The sequence below is a fragment of the Aulostomus chinensis genome, chromosome 3, assembly GCF_037954235.1.
Source record: "Aulostomus chinensis isolate RoL2024-O1b breed Wild chromosome 3, RoL_Achi_v1.0, whole genome shotgun sequence".
NCBI classification, from domain to species: Eukaryota; Metazoa; Chordata; class Actinopteri; order Syngnathiformes; family Aulostomidae; genus Aulostomus; species Aulostomus chinensis.
The window spans coordinates 17,450,948-17,464,584 of record NC_141322.1 but is presented as its reverse complement, the minus strand read 5'-3'; the positions used below and the strand labels follow the sequence as shown (position 1 = coordinate 17,464,584).

At 43.1% G+C, this 13,637-nt stretch overlaps 1 protein-coding gene across 1 annotated transcript; it reads left to right on the top strand.

Annotated features, from left to right (window-relative positions):
- Positions 1-2,287: 2,287 nt before the first annotated feature.
- larp4ab (La ribonucleoprotein 4Ab) lies at positions 2,288-13,484 on the top strand. The gene is made up of 15 exons (XM_086199165.1): positions 2,288-2,589; positions 4,083-4,221; positions 4,303-4,546; positions 4,929-5,065; positions 5,145-5,248; positions 5,414-5,524; positions 5,756-5,809; positions 6,609-6,821; positions 7,125-7,228; positions 8,201-8,425; positions 8,604-8,655; positions 8,825-8,992; positions 9,719-9,831; positions 9,913-10,096; positions 10,389-13,484. The coding sequence occupies exons 1-15, from the start codon at positions 2,587-2,589 to the stop codon at positions 10,764-10,766; spliced, it is 2,229 nt and encodes a 742-aa protein (XP_086055291.1). The 5' UTR covers positions 2,288-2,586; the 3' UTR covers positions 10,767-13,484.
- The last annotated feature ends 153 nt before the right edge of the window (positions 13,485-13,637 follow it).

The window sequence follows — 13,637 nt, the reverse complement described above, 5'->3', positions numbered from 1 at the left end:
TTGTCTCTTAAAAGTAGAAAGGGACTCAGCAGAACGCACAGAGTTCGGTAGTTCGTTCCACCATTTGGGAACAACAGAAGTGAAGAGTCTGGCTAGAGATTTGGAGCAGCGCTGGGCTGGAAGCACCAGGCGTCTTTCGCATGCAGAGCGTAGTGGGCGAGAAGGAGAGTAGACCTGGATCAGGGATTCCAGGTAGGCTGGAGCCGTTCTTGTGATTGTTTTGTAAGCCAAGAGAAGTGCCTTGAATTTGATCCTGGCTGCCACTGGAAGCCAGTGAAGAGAAACCAGCAGTGGGGTGACATGGGCCCTTTTGGGCTGGTTGAAGACCAGACGTGCTGCTGTATTCTGGATCATCTGCAGTGGCTTGAATGAGCATGCAGGGAGGCCTGCCAGAAGAGAGTTGCAGTAGTCAATGCGTGAGATGACAAGAGCCTGAACCAGAAGCTGTGTGGTCTGTTGGGTCAGGAAGGGTCTGATCTTCCTGATGTTGTAGAGGGCAAAACGGCAAGACCGAGAAACTGAGGCCACATGAACCTTAAAGGTAAGCTGGTCATCAATCATGACACCCAGGTTTCTGGCTGAGTTTGTGGGCACAAATAGGCTCGAGTCAAGTTGGACAGTGACCTGAGGCTGAACAGATGGACAAGCTGGAAAGACCATAAGTTCAGTCTTAGACAGATTCTGTTGAAGGTGGCATTCCTTCATCCATGTGGAGATATCAGCCAGACACGCTGATATACGATCTGAGACCGTTCTGTCTTCAGGTGGAAAAGAGAGGAAAAGCTGAGTGTCGTCAGCATAACAGTGGTAGGAGAAGCCATGGGAGCGGATCACTGCACCAAGTGAGGTGGTGTACAGAGTGAAGAGAAGGGGACCAAGCACTGACCCCTGAGGAACCCCAGTCTATAGGCCATGTGACCTAGACACCTTTCCTCGCCATGACACTCTGAAGGATCTGCCTGTGAGGTAGGACTTGAACCACAACAAGGCAGAACTAGATATGCCGAGCTCAGAGAGTGTGGAGAGGAGAATGTGATGATTCACCGTGTTGAAGGCAGCAGAAGGTCCAGCAGAAGTAGGACAGAGCACTGACCAGCAGCTCGAGCTCGTCTCAGTGACTCAGTGACTGACAGGAGTGCAGTCTCAGTGGAGTGGTCACACCTGAAGCCAGACTGAAAAGAGAGACAGACAACCATTCACACTCACACCTACAGTCAATTTAGAGTATCAATCAGCCTCGTCCCCTCTTGATGTCTTTGGACTGTGGGAGGAAGCTGGAGTACCAGAGAGAACCCACACAGGAACAGGAGAACATGGAGACTCCAAACAGAAAGATCCTGTGATGGAGGCAGGGCTTGAACCTGGAACCTTCTTGCTATGAGGCGACAGTGCTGACCACTGCACCACCGTGCTGCTCTAATAATTTTTTTTTGATAATTTGATAAAGAAACACAGAGAGAGTCTTCTAATTGAAACAACACACCAAAAATAAAAATGTAACACAAAGGTACTGTGAAAGTGTATAATATATAAATTCGGCAATTTGGGACCTGAGTGCACTTTTGACCCATGAACCATCATGAGAATTTGGTCCTCCAAGGGAAAAAGTCAGGGCACACCTGATTTAGATAGCAAAGAATAAAAAGAGTTCCTTCTGATTTTAACCAAGAAATGTCCGTGACTTTGAGAAACAGTTTCATGACCTTATGTTCTCTAAATGTCTTTTTACTCATGTCAAACACAAATCTGAATCAAAATTTAGCAGTGCATATCTTACTAAAAAAAATTGATGACAGGCTAATAAACAAAAAAAACCAAACCATGAGACTTTTCTGTTATTCCATCTGAACCTCCTATATTCTAATATAATATAAAATAACGTTTTTTTTCCCCAAATTTTACATCTTTATTTATTATGAAAATAAACTTTCTCAGGCCTGTAAATCGCTGTTTTTAAACTCCTCTTCTTTTCCAGGTTTTCCATAACCGCATGAACTCTCAAAGGATGTTTCGAGTCACAGCGCACGCGTTTCTCTCGCGGTACCTAAGGAGAGTAGTACTCGCGCACCTGCACCAAATAACTATCGGCACATGATGTCCTCCCATCCGGGACGTGCGGGTCGACATCTAAAAAAACTGACTATACTGGAAAGTGACGAGGTAGTCACTTATAGTGAATTACCGGAGATTTGCAGTGGAATTTCTGGATACAATTTTACCCACGTGTGACAAATTGTTACTTAAAGGCAGTTGAACGCGCCTCTTTGTCTCCTCTCGGAGGTCACACTGCGTGGTGAACGTCTGATATTTCGTCCGGCGAGGTCGCTGTGGAGGCGCAGTCAGCGCTGTCTCACCCGGGTAGGGAGGTCGAAGAGGACGCAGCTGTCACATGCTGTTGAGCGGTGTCTCCGAGTCGACCTGCGCAATGAGGAGTTAAACGTATTGCGAAAATTAGGAATGTTTTAAAATAAAACAGCGAACCAACACATTGAAGACGTCCGGTTGATCTCTTAAGGGCTGATTTGGGCGATTTTGAACCCCCTTGAGTTGAGGAGAACGCCGCGGGAAGGCGAATAACAAAGCAGCATGGTGAGTTCCAGGCCTGGAAGCGCACTAGCTAACGCTCGACAACCTGTTTGCATCCTTCCTCCTCGCTCTCGATTGAGCCGCAAACAAAACCAAACTGTTTCACCATGGTCTAGTAATATTAACTCGAATTAACTTAGTTACTAGCTGGTGTTTAAGCTGCCGTAAGTTTGATTTTATCTCCATTCATTGGTGATTCGTGTTTTCGTCACAAACTACCTGAAGACTACCGTAAAGTCCATCTGGTTTGCTGGTAAACAAGCTAGCAAATGCAGCTGTTCACAGTCGCGGTTTAAACAGCCGTTAAACAAACATAAACTTATCCAGCCAGCCTTACTGAAGAATCGGGGGAGAAGGGCACCGCATGCCGCAGTTTATGAATAATTGGTGTTAATTTGTTTTTTGTTGTATGGAAAGCAACTACTACACGTGACTCGTAATTACGTTAGCTGTTACACAACTAGCTAAATGGCTAAAGAGCTCTGCCATAAAGATTACGACACCTCATCGCGGCAGTGTTAAGTAACTGTGAAATCTGGTGAATTTGGGATGGTCCGTCAGGTAGTTGCCCGTGAGCTGTCATGTAAACGCTGTTTATTCGGACTAGGAACGGCAATGAAAGCACGTTGTAGGCTGCACTGCATGTCGCCGCCATGTGCTTTTTCTGTCTGACATTCAAACTCGGTGTTTAGTTTTAAAATGTAATTTATTTTTTCCCAAAGTGTTGATAACAGATGGGGTTGTCTGAAAGGTGACCTCGAAAGACGCACTAGTTTGCATGAATGACTGAAGGAAAGTCGGTCTTTTGCAATGGATGACGTTTAGAAAACGTCTCGCTCAGGCGGAACCGAGACATAAACGGTTGCGTGTGATCACCAGAGGGGCGGGGCTTAGAGTCACGCGCAAACCAATCAGAGCTCGACTTATTAATATTGGACCGTACATTGACATACTCAAGAACCCTGTGATACAAGTACGTGGATTCAATAATTGAAAATAGATTTTGTTTTAATGTCATACAATTACAAGTAATAAACATGCAATTTATAATGTAGTGAAGTAAGCCTGGAGTCTAAATGAATGGTTAATGTATTAAAATTATACAAATTCGTAAAGGTTTATAGCTCTGAGTGACTTTTTTTTTTCTAAGTACTGTATGTACCTCAAGCGTTTACAGTATAGTTTAAGCAGTAAAGAATGCGTGGGGACTTCATGTTTAGCTGTTTAAACATAATAGTTTACCGTCCTGAGTATTCGCTTGATCAGCAAAGTGACATCATGTCTTACATGATGCTTTCAATTTTCCAGATTTCCTTTTTGCTATAGTTGTGTTTGGACATTAAACAAAATCAGTCCTGAGAGATTTGAAACTGCACCGTTAAAGAGCCATAAAAAACAGGATCGGGATATCCCGTCTTTAACCGCTGCCACTTTCTTGTCCTCTGGTGTAGCTGTGCACTCTCAATGCCTCATAGAATGTTTTGTGTCTCATTCAGGTTACCACTAAGGGAACTGGTCTTAACCCCAATGCTAAAGTGTGGCAGGAGATCCCCGCCCACCAGAATGGCATCCCGGAGGGGACAGAAGATCCTTCATGGCTTCAAACATACACTCATGATCCTGAGATGTCTGAAGGTAAGCGCTTTTTCCTCTGTGCAAAATTGAAAACCTGCCCGTGTCCTTCATGATTTACTGACTGTTCACCTCCTCCTGTAGGCTACTCTGACGTTCTCTCTTTTGGGGGAAAAGAATGCGACTTTGAATACCCTGACAGCACGGACTACTCCTACATGTCCACAGAGGGAACTGTGAATGGGATTGAAAACCCTGACCTGGGCTATTTGGTCTTTGACTCCCAGTGTGAGTCAGCTGTAGATGGGGACGTTTCAAATGAGCAACCGCTGTCTGGGGACAGTTTAAGAGAATCTTTAAAGAAGCAGCTTGAGTTCTGCTTTTCTAGGTGAGTAGTACAACTGTCTGCAACTAGATGTATTATTATGATATGAGGTACTTAGCAGTAATGTATATATTCCTCTGAGGAATGTTTAGTTTCTTTTTATCTGAAGCAGTTTTTGGAAACACTGATTCAGTTGTTCCAAGTACCCTAACCTAGCTCAGTGTACACGAATGATGCTTGAATCATATACTTGGTACTGTAGTGTATGCCTGGAGGACTGCCAATGTAACTTGTAAAGGATAGTAATAATAATACAGGAGCCACTATTCGTTAGGAACGGAAGGAAAAACACATTTTAGGTGGAAACTCTAATGTTGTAAGAAAGTTCTTCAGCTGTCCAAGTAGAGTTAAACCGTCGGATGCTGCTTATGCTCTGTTCTGCCAGAGAGAACCTATCCAAGGATCTGTACCTGATATCCCAGATGGACAGTGATCAGTTTGTACCCATCTGGACCATCGCGTGCATGGAGGATGTCAAAGCCCTCACCACTGACATGGACCTCATTCTGGAAGTGCTGCAAGGTATCAGAGCTGTTTGATATCAGAGCACCAGTCTTCCAGACGAAGAACGCCATGAACATTTATGTTGCCTTTGTTTCAGAATCTCCACTGGTGCAAGTGGATGAAACCGGAGAAAAAGTGCGGCCAAATTACAGTCGCTCCATCATTATTCTGAGAGAGGTGCCGGAGACTACGCCTGTGGAGGTGATGATGATGCTGCTGTTGATTAACACAGCTCCCTGCAACATTTACCCAAGATACAGACCGATCCTGTCATTATGCTGGGTCCATAAACAGACCTCAGTCAGGGGACATGCATGATGGCTGGAGTGGAGATTTACGTGTCCCGTCTTTCTTTTTTTTTCACAGGAAGTGGAGTCACTCTTTACAAATGACAACTGCCCAAAAGTGTTAAGTGTTGAATTTGCACACAACAGCAACTGGTACATAACCTTCCAGTCAGATATGGATGCGCTCCAGGTATGTGTCTTTATAGAATTTAAACATGACTCTTTTTGTTGGGCATCATTGTGGTCTCCCTCAAAAGATTCATCGCCTTTAAGCAATTTTATTCTGATTAGTCACATGCTAAGTCCTAAAATACTGATCCTTGCACAAGTGCTTTCAATGAGGGAAAGGATTTTTTTTTTAAAGTTTGCGGGAAAACAGCTTTGCTATTAATATTTCAAATTTTCTCTTTTCTTTCCTCAGGCTTACAGATACCTAAGAGAGGAAGTCAAAGTGTTCCAGGGAAAACCGATCATGGTGAGCTCTGGGTTCAAATCCACCAGCTGGCCTGCGCCTTTCTGTACAGAGTTTGTGTGCTCGGTCTGTGTCGGTTCCAACTTCCTCCTCCAAACCAAAACCATGAACATGAGCTCGTGTTCAAATTGCCTGATGACAGTCAGGACAGACTTTAGCCTATTGACCCCCCCCTCACCACCCCCACCAGTCAAGACACTTCAGCAACTGTGTTATAGTTGTCAGATCCTTGCAATCTGGGCTTGGAATGTTTGGCTCAGTCAGTGCCTGAACTCTGACCTTGAGATTTGTGTGCATAGAGACTTGATAAGCAAGGCAACCCAGCTCCGGTGGTTTGCCTCCAGATAGTCAGCCCCTCTTGTTAGAATGTGACATTTACTTTGGCATTTCAGGTGTCTAAGGCATCACTTTTCAGCTGGATTTTGTGATTTTTAGATGGGACAGGAGTTTAAATTTTAGGTGTCTGAACCCCCAGTGATGATCAGTATCGCGCTTAGAAGGACTCATATGCATTGTAGCTGGCTGGGAGGAACTTCATCTGTAGCTTTCTTCACTAATCTACTGTATCTCCACTGTTTTCTCCTTTTTTTTTGGAACTTTCCCTCATCCTCAATTACTCCTTTCAGTCCTCCCTGCTTTCCCTCCTAGTCAGGACAGTGTTTATGGCCTAATGACCGTGAGATTATGAGATCTGAGGGGACCATGGCCAGATAGTGTTGCCCATCATAGATGGAGCTGGTCATATTTACCCAAAACCAAATCAAAAACAAGAGTTTGGTCTTCTCCTCCTCTCTTTTCCCAGGCTCGCATTAAGGCCTTCAACACATTCTTTGGCAAGAATGGCTTCCGTAGTGTGGACTCCAGTGTGTATAGTCAGTCCGCCCAGCCCCAGGCTCCATACAGCTCCCCGGTCTACATGCAGCAGGTGTACAGCCCTCAGCAGCAGTACCCTGTGTATCCAGTGGTGTCTCCTTCTTGGAACCCTCCAGTCATGCCGTACTTTGAAACACCTCTGGTGAGAGCATTTTGTGTTCATATTGGGCCTCATGCATGAATGTTTCCCTCTTGACTTATTTGTTCCTACTCAAAGCTATAAGAAAGGAAGATTCTACTTGGGTTCATGAAATGTTATGATGAATTGAGTTTGACCTCAGGTGTGTGCAACAGGGAAAAGATCAAAACAAAATAGAAAAGGCGATGTCATAAGTCTGCATGTGTTTCATGCACGAGGCCCAGTGTGTAATACAGCAACATGTATTAATGCTATATTATGTCACCATTGATGTGGGAATCTGTCTCCTGCCATTTTGATATCAAGGCGCCTTTCGCCAATAGCGGATTCATAAATGGTTATGGCAATCATGGAAACTATCAAGCAAACCCAAGCTCCGTCAGCACCCGGCGACCCATGGGCAAGAACCGGTAGGTGCCAACCTTGTGTGATTGGACTTCAACTAAATTGGTCATTCTGGGCGATCTTAAATGGTTTGAGTGTGTGCACTAAATACAAATCTGAAAACAAGATCATGAAGACAAAATTAATATTGTGCTGCTTTTTCCTCAACAGTGATAGAGTTGTGGTGTTATAAAGTGGCTTTTACGCTTTTTCTTGTTGACTTAAAGCTTTTGGTCAGTCAGAAACAGGATTGGCAAAACATTTTGGGTTCAATGAGGACAAGCAGGAAGTTTGCTATAATCAAGCAGCCCTTGTGATCCCACCACAAATTATGTTTTTGGCCTTGTAAATCCCATCAGTTACTCTTCAAGGAATTCCTTCAAATTCGTCACACAAGTTCATTTGGGCTCAGGGATGAACTGATTAGATTTTGGTCAAGAACCCTGACTGCTTGGCTAGAACTCAACAGCTCCGGCTTTGTGTTCCTGTAGGCTAATTGGTTGTGCAGCAAGTACAACACATACATATACGGAACTTGATTGAGATTGGAACACAGCCTTTCAAAGGCGAAAGGACAAATTAAATGCAAAGTGTGCAGGTGACAGCATCTGAAATGGCCTATATCGGGTAGGAAAAGGTTATAATGCCTCTGTCAGCCATGGTCATCACTAGCTTCATCATCAATATTTACAAAATCAGCAAAACATGAATAAGAACCACCTGAATTAACATGCTGCTTGTGCTGTAAAGTTTGCATGTTCTCCCTGGGCCTACATGGCTTCTCTCAGGTGCTCTGGGTTCACTTTGACCAAAAACATGTCACTAAGGTCAACCGGCAACTCTAAATTAAGGCAGGTGTGTTATTCACTAGTGACTCATTCAGAGTGTATCTTGTCTAGTGTCCTCTGGGATTGGTTCCAGCTCCTAGTGACCCTGTACAGTATAGGTGGTATGGCTGGCTAACAAATGTTCAACTGTGATCTTTGTGGCTTGCCCAGGAACCATGCGAAGGGTCACCTGCAGCCTGTCGATGTGCCCCTCTCCTCTTTGACTCTGGGGACACTCATGGACGGCCTGTCTGGTTCAGTGAATTCACAGCCCCTCCAGACATCAGGGACCTTGACCTTCACCACTTCAGAACCTGTCAGTCTGCTCTCGTTAAACCTGAAAGACCACCAGGCCACCATACACAGTGGAGATCTGACTGAAACTGGACGCAGCAGGTGGGCTAACTCTTCCTGCTTAATAAGACGTGAACATTCCCAGCCTGATTGTGACAGATTGATGCCCACTAACGTGTGGCTGGGTCTGTAGATGTATTTTCTCCTTGCCCTGTCAGTTGCTGTCCATCTCTGAAATTGGTCCCAGAGTGTTTTCTAAGTTAACTGCCTTTTCCTCCAGGAGGGGTAACCACAGAGGCATGAGGAGGAAACGAGAAGACGATCACACCACGGTACTTTCTCTTTTACACACTTATGTTGAAATTTTTGAAGGTATAAAAAGGCGATGTTTTCCCAGGAATGCTGTCAATATTAGTAAGATTTTCCCAACAGAGCAACTTTTCACAATAAAATGTTGGTTTGTCTTCTATATTTTAACCTGTACCAAAATCTAAATTACAGAGACCTGTCCCTGGGACAGAGGTAAAGGTGCCACCCCAACCAAAATTTGACCTGGAAGCCTCCAGTTTCCCTCCGCTGCCGGGTTGTGTGGTCAGTGTGACGGAAGAAACGACACCAGAGGGGAGATGTCTTTCTGACGTTGTACGTGGTCTAAAGGTGACTAACAAGGTAAAGAATGGAACATTTATGATTCATTCAAATTATTTGAAAGTCTCATGAAACTTTGGACCAATGATTTTGTTCAGAAGACTAAACTAAATACCCAACAGTCTGAGTTTCTACTGCCACTGACTGTTTCATTTGAAATACAAATGCTCGGGACAAGCCAAAGTGTGTGTGTGAGAGGGAGAGGGAGAGAGAGAGAGACTGGCAGGCCAGGGCCTCATCCCTAGTAGAGGTTGTATTCCATGGTGCAGAGCTGCAGCCTGCTGAGAGCTTCATTTTGCATGCATGAATTGCGCCTGGGACACACTGCCTACCTGTGCGTGACTTCTAGACTGCAACAGATGTCACTGATGGTTGAAACCTTGCCAAGTTGTAAGCAGAGAGGAGTCATTTGTTTTTTTACTGTCTTTAAGAGTACATATTTTTTCCAGACCCCCCCGGGCAGTCCTGAGTGATTTTTGTATAGGTTGATTGCAACAAGCGGATCAGCCATCATGCCAAAATAACAACAGCATGAATTGTCCTGACTATATGAGGGGTCTGGTCTTGAATTTTCATCAACAAGCACAGCAACATGAAGGTGCAGGGTTGTCTGTCGTGGGCTACTGCAGATGCGATGTGACACTCGTGGAAGCATGTGTTGATACAGAGCGTGTGCTCAAGCTTGCAAATTGCGCGATTATTATCAAATCTTACAGCTCAAGAAATCCATGTCATTTCTATTTTTAGACTGTGAACCATGCGGTTAGTGAAACCAAACACACAAGCAGCCCAGAAGCTTCCGAGTGCAGTATTGTGACTGGAGATAGGAAGCCGAGTCAAGAGGCGCAGCTGGTCACAAGGTAAAGTTTACTTGAAGCTAACAAAATGACCGAATCTATGAATTGCATACAAAAATGACACTTCTCCATTTTTCAATATAGTGTTTCCTCCCCGGTAAAAGAAGTGGCTGTTAAGAAGGCAGAATCTCCTATTTCAAAGGCGACAGTCTCCTCAACCGTACCGGCTGTGTCTCCAGCAGCTTCAGAACATGCTCCTCCCACCTCCAGCCAGCCTCCATCTGCAGATGCTACTACCTCGTCTCCCCTCAGTCCCACTTCAGAACAGGTAAGGCCTGACTTCTCACCTGAACTGCCAAAGTACCTCACAATAATATCAACACAGCCTCCTGTTGACTAATGATGAATTTTTATAGTTGTATCAAATAGCAAATGACAGTCTATCTACAGTTTTACCACACAAACTTGTAAAGAAGCTTGGCGTAGTTTGTGTCTTGCTCCGTTCTAGGTAACTATATAAGGGTTTTTAAGTCCAATTGTGGTCTGAAAATGTCAAACCTGTTAACTTAATAAGTCTCTTACAAATAAGATATATTTTTTTTCCATTACCTTCTAACCAGGGGCAAAGAAAGCTCAGCTATGCCGAGGTGTGCCAGCGGTTGGCCAAGGACCCACCAGCAGCACAGACGCCCTCTCCACCTCCCCCTGCCTCTTCAGACAGCCAACCACTTCAAGAGCTCAAGGTCAACAGGGTGGAGGAGCCTCGGACCAACTCCAGGCGCACTACAAATAAACCAGAAAAACCTGGCAGCGGCCCTCCTCGCCGGGACTCGCGCTCCTATCGTGGACCTACCGGCTCAGCCAGAAGTGGAGGAGTGGGGCTAAAGAGTCGGGAGCATCAAAGAGGCCTGAATATTGGCAAACAGTTCTCCCCCCAACGAGGAGCCAGACGGAGTGGCAAGGAACAGAACATTCCTCCAAGGTCACCACAGCAATGAAGGGAACACTTAGACTGAGGTAGAGATATCAACAAATATGTATAAATGTGTACATAAATGGTCAAATAAGCATCTGCTGCCAGAAATGCACCTGGCATGGAAAAAATTACTTAATTGTCCTTGGCGCATCTGTGTGAGAGAGAGAGAGAGAGAGAGAGAGAGACGCGTGTCTTGGACAGTAAAGGAAGCGGTGTCGTTAAATGCGAAAAGTTGAGATAAGCTTATGGTGTGGTTTCTTATTTTGCGGGAAATTCTCTTGTCCTTCCCAAAAAAAAGACACGATTGCATAATTTCAGAAAAAGCATTTGTTTGACGTGATCAGGAAGAGATCACTCTGATTTTAACATTCAAATGAATTGTGATGAGAGCCACTCAGCTAAGTTGTCAAACATGACGGAGGTGGCCCAACACACGATAGACTCTATGGACTGGGGAGAGTATTTCCAGACATTAGTGAGTGTGATTGGCGTTGAGTTAGTGAGCTTGTGATGACGAGAGCCGACTCTCTGAAGCACAAGGTAAAAGTACTGCAAAAAAATAACAGCAGGTGGCAGTGCACTAAAACGATTCCCTCTCTAATCCATTCAGTTAGCAGCCTTAAAACATTGAAATAAACAATTGTGCAACTACTGTAGGGTTCAGGAATCTTAATGAAGCTGATTGTATCGGTGGCTATCCACGGATACACCAGCATAGATATATTTGTAAATCAGTAGCACTTACTCAGCCCTTAAACACAGACTTACCACTACATTCTGAACACCATTAATACACTGTATGATGTTTGTCTTTGATTGAAGAATTCATATTTAATGTATTCAGTGATGAGCATTTGTCAGCATGGCACAACACAAGTTAATGTGGTCTGCACTACTGGATATGTGCTGCCTTGTGGGAAATGAATTTCTTTGGATATGAAATGCAGGATGTAGAATTCCACGTAGGCCTTTAACCTTGATTTTGTTTTTTTGTTTTTTTTCCTCTAATACCATCAAGACCTACTTAAAACAGCTTGACAACCCACTTTAGGGTCCTGGCACTAGTTGAGAACCATCGGTTAGGGGGGCAAAAATGATATTTACCTGTCAACACTGGAAGACAGTGTGACGTCTTAATGTGACACACCAGCTAGTTTTCTTCTGACACACTAGTTGTAGGCGGTAAACAATTAACTTGTTGTTTAGGTGTGAATAGCTTTTTTTTTTTTTTTTTTGGAATTGCCGACTACGATTAAGTGAATTCTCTATTTTTGGACCAGGGAATTTTAATCAAGAGTCCTGGTTATTAATTACGTTACATCGTGAAATGATCACACCGTTGAGATTTTGTGACTGGTATAGCTGAGAGATGTAAACCCTGTGTGGAAACCAGAACACACGTAGCCTTGATTAGTATTGTATCAATAGCTTTTTGCATTTAACAAAGCAGGATCAATGCATTAGTCATCTTCTACTTTCAACCTTCTGGTCTCAGTATACGAGCTAATTTTTCCCTAAGAGAGCCATCCACGGTAGCATCGGTGTTTTTAGCATTTAGATCTGTCCACACAAAGCCCGATAACCATAACAGGCTGGTTTATTAAACCATTAATTTATAGTTACTATCTTAAGTTGTGATGGTCAATGACAGCTGTACTTTCTAGTAACATGCAGGTTTTAAAGTCAAATTAAAATAAAAGGATCAATTGTTATTTGGTGACAAAACTATGAACCATCTGACTTGTCTCAGGGACAGGATTTTGTTCTTTTTTTTTTTGGTCAGAATAAAAAGTTGTTGTTGTTTAATGGTTAATGTGTTTTCAACTGTCGAGAAAATTTGATGTTTCCCTACGCGGAGATTTCCGACACCTGTTGGTTTAAATGAATGTATTTGTTTAATTAAATGTTCTTGTTATTGCTACTACGGCAACTTGTAATATTTGTAAATAGATGTGTAGAGAGAGAAGACAGTTACAAATCTTTCCAATATACTTATATATTCAGTGAGTTGAACACCTCGCCAACAATGGCTCACCAATGAGGAGTGCATGTAGTGTGAACTGAAACGGGCCCTTCTATAATTTCAGTGCTTTTAATCATTGTCTTGCTAAGGAATTGGAATTTGTGTTTTGAAATGTTTAATTTCTGTGTTTTTCTGTTTCATCTAAATAGTTTGTGGTGTTGTAAGAGGAAATGAGCAAAAGATGTGAAAACATGTTTGTTTAAGAGCGTAAACCCTTTTGCCTTAGATCAGTGTGAGTCATTTGAAGAAATATATTGTGTATTAAGTGTCTTTGTTCACTTGTTTTCTGGATGTGTGTGCGCGTGTGTATATTAACAGTGTAAACGTTTGTGCAAGAATTAAGATTGCTTCTTCAAACTATTTGGAACCATCATCTCAACCCAAACTTCCAGTGCCTTATTGGTGTCTTTAGTCTATTAAGAGTGCAAGGGTTATTTTGTTATGTGGAACAAAACATTGCTATTAATTGGAGCTGATGACATGAGATCTTGTCTCCATGTGAACCTTGTATTTGAAGTGCAACTGTAGGTCTGGTTGAAATGAGGCTGTCTTGGCATGCTTGTTATGTATGATACAGTTTAAATTGTCAAAATTTTAATCAATTTTGTTTCAAAGTCTATCAAACACAATTGCAATTTTCAGCCACGTACACACTGGTTTATCAAGCAAATATTTTATTACTGAGCCTGGTGTATGAAAATAAAGATTTATTTTTAAACAGCCTTATTTTTTGCACAATTTTTATCCATTATTAATTAATGGCAGCTATGCATCCACACTGTGAAGGAAATAACCTAATTTGACCACTAAAAGGTGCTGTGATAAAGAAACTTGAAATTTCTGTCCCAAATGTACAAATTAACTTTTGAT